Source organism: Nannospalax galili, unplaced genomic scaffold (genome assembly GCF_000622305.1).
Source record: "Nannospalax galili isolate Female #2095 unplaced genomic scaffold, S.galili_v1.0 scaffold171, whole genome shotgun sequence".
Taxonomy (NCBI): domain Eukaryota; kingdom Metazoa; phylum Chordata; class Mammalia; order Rodentia; family Spalacidae; genus Nannospalax; species Nannospalax galili.
In genome coordinates this window covers 1,770,253-1,773,537 of record NW_008329362.1, presented here as the reverse complement: position 1 = coordinate 1,773,537, position 3,285 = coordinate 1,770,253, and the positions used below count along the sequence as shown (strand labels likewise).

Sequence of the window (3,285 nt, the reverse complement as noted above, 5' to 3'; positions counted from 1 at the left end):
TTTCCCATGCATGCTTGAAGGTGTGCGTTCTCAGCTTTCTGCACCAGCTGCCTCCTGCCATGATGGACTCTAACCCTCTGAATCCATGAGCCAAATAAACTCTTCTTTAAGTGAAAAAAAACTGGCTCAGTCATTAAGAGCACTGGGTGCTCTTGCAGAGGACCTGGGTTCGATTTCCAGCATCCACATGACTGCTAACAACCATCCATAAGTCCAGTTCTAGGGACTCTGATGCTCTCTTCTGACCTCTACAGGCAGTGAGTGCATGCATATGGTGCACTTACATACATGCAGGCAAAACACTCATACTGGTAAAATAAAAGTAAATCATTTTTTTTTTTAAGTTACTGGTAGCAAAAAAAATTCTATTGGTCCAAGGCTCTACTGCTTTACAAAGTCCTCCTTTTAAGCATAACCACTCAACCCTTTGTCAGCTTGGCACATACACCTCACCCAGCCACTCATCATTCCTGGGGCATTTTATTCTTTCAAGTCCAAATCGGTGTGCGTATGCAGCTCAGTCTTCCTAGATCACCTGTAACTATTGCTTGGTCTTTTGAAATCCTACCTCAGTCCTTCAGAGCTAGTATGTATGTAATTAATTGGTAAATAATAAGTCAGATACTCTGCTCAAATGTGCTTCCTAGGACTTGTTAGTTTAAATTGTAGACCAATACACATTGTAGTTTAGTATGTATTCACAGGTCATTTACCAACGTTGGATTTTAATGATCTGTATATATTCTAATTAGGTGTTCCAGATCACTCCCTCTTTCTTTCATTAACTTAAAAAAATATACTTTTCTTAATTCTTTGAAAATTTCATAAGGCTCACAATATCTTTTGATCACATTCACCCCCTCTCCTCCCCCTAACTCCTCCTAGATCCAGCCACACCTCCCCACCCCTCTCCCAATGCTCTATATTTGAAGCGGTCTGTTATTTGGAAGTAATGTTCAGTAAAGATTAGCTAAATAAAGGAATAGCAGATGCCTGGGTCTTGTTTTTTTTAAGATTTTATTGTCTTAAAAGTCTGCTTTTAGTTGTTTTGACTGTGAGCATATTAGTTATTCACACAAAGAACTTGAAGCAGTAGTCTCCAAACATGTTTTTTTTTTTTAAAATAAATAATTTATTGAGAATTTCATACACGCATATAAGGTGTTTTGATCAAATCCATGCCTACTCCCTCCCCTCCAACTCCTCCCATATCTCCTCATCACTTTTTTTTCTGATAACTTCATGTACTCTTTCTTCTTCTTTTATTTATTTATTTTTATGGGGCTTTGGCTACTCTTAACATTCCCCCTTATGAAGAGGCAACCCTAAAATCTTTTAAGGATTAGATACAAGCTTCCAAATACCTTTGACATTTTTGGCCTTTGGAATAGAGTATGTTGCTAAGAGGCCCAAGGACTTTTTGACTTTTAGTCAAGAAACTGGCTACTTTTTATACCCTAAAAGAATTTTAAAAAACTATGTACCTCTGATATATTTCAAGTTAACATATGTCTTTCAAAATAGATGTAAATGGTGGTGACAAAGGATGTGATTTCCTGTATATGGTATATTATCTAAATGTATCAGAAACATTTTGGTCAAAATATTAGAGCTATACTTTCAGTACATTCAATTATAGAAAGTAAATGATATTATGAAGGCAATGCTCACTGTCAAGTCAGTGGCTACCTATGATTGTTATTCATTAGATAAAATTGACTTTTACTTTTTAATACAGTTGATTGGTCTATACTAATAATTATTATAATTCATCAAACAGGTGTTTAAAATACATTATCTCCCAGTCCATTTCTGAATTTTTAAGATAGATAGGACACATTGCATTGCCCTAGATTTGAAATCGGGTGAAATAAAATACAACCTCCATCAGTGTTTCTGACTTTGTTTTTATGGGACTCTGTTTCAGGAGAAAATCATCCATTTGATGCCTTGTTTGGGTCTCAGATTTTTACACTCTAGAGAGTGCACTGGTGAGATGAGTCCTCACTTGCACAGTAGACAAGAAGGCAGCTGCATCTGTGTAGTGAGGTGGAAGTAGATCAGAGGAAGGAGAAAACAAGTTCCCAGGCAGGTTAATTTTAGGAGAGTTCCTTTGGCTGTTGAGGATCTAAAACATAGATTCTCTTAAACTAGGCATACCAACTTTCTTTTGATCAACTTTTTTTTTCATGTAGAGGTTTCTTTTTAAATTTTCTGGGAGGGGTGTTTTTCTTTATTTTTTGGTAAATTTTTTATTGAATTTTTGTGTATCTCATACAGAACATTATAATCATCTTTATATGGCCTTCCCCATTGGCACCTATCCTGTCAGGTTAGTGCCCTCAGATATCCCTCAGTACAAATTCATCCACTGGGGTCTAGTCAGCTTATATCAACAATAATTACTTCAATTTTCTGAGTTTCTCAGAAGATGATGTGATCGAACAGAAACCAGATTGGATTTTATTTCCACTCTGATCTACTTGTATATGACTGGTTATTTATCCATTCTGAGACAAGTCCACAATTTTAAAAGAGGAAGATTATGATACCTGTCATATTTATTATGCTCAAGATTACATAATATTTATGCACCCAACCTATAGAAAAAAGGGTATCAGAATGCTTGTGTGTGCACCCCACCCCCACAATTTAGCCTTTAATTAAATTTATATTAATTTTGTAATAGGCAAAATTTTGAGAAAGGGCAATTATATTCTCATTAAATATATATAATTGTCAACTATTTTGAATCATGCTTTCTGTGGATCCTGTACCATATGTTTCTGAAATTACTTGCACATAAAAAATATCCATTGAAAATACCTGAAGACCTTTTCACTTTTAATGTGTCTTAATAGGGATTTGGTGAATTATTGGAGAAAGTAAAACTAAACAGTGACAACAGAAAGATATCCGATGTTGATAACAGCCTTGTCTTAAGTCACTTATCCCTTTTGGGTACTCCTGTGTTGAAAAACATCAACTTCAAGATAGAGAAAGGACAGATGTTGGCTATTACTGGATCTACTGGAGCAGGAAAGGTACTGTCTTTTATTTCTCATTATTATGAACTTAGCGTGAAATTCTTCTTTTTCGCTAGTATATAGTATTTTTGAGAAATATTTTGGAGAAATTCTTACATAGACATAGGAATATTTGTGTTTAGTGTCTCTTATAAGAAATTCTAGTGAGAATTTCCCCTCAGTTTTTATTCACTCATATTATTTCCAGTGACTTTTTTCTATACATTTGTTATTTTGCATAAACTTTAACCCTGTCCTG

General features: G+C 35.0%; 1 protein-coding gene across 1 annotated transcript in view; it reads left to right on the top strand.

The window, feature by feature from the left end:
* Nucleotides 1-3,285, top strand: part of Cftr (CF transmembrane conductance regulator) — a gene marked incomplete at its 5' end in the record, with an annotated part of 143,142 nt that overhangs the window by 35,223 nt on the left and 104,634 nt on the right. The window contains one exon of the mRNA XM_008837214.2: nucleotides 2,862-3,044. Coding sequence (XP_008835436.1) covers nucleotides 2,862-3,044 — 183 coding nt within the window. The remainder of the gene's footprint in view (nucleotides 1-2,861; nucleotides 3,045-3,285) is intronic.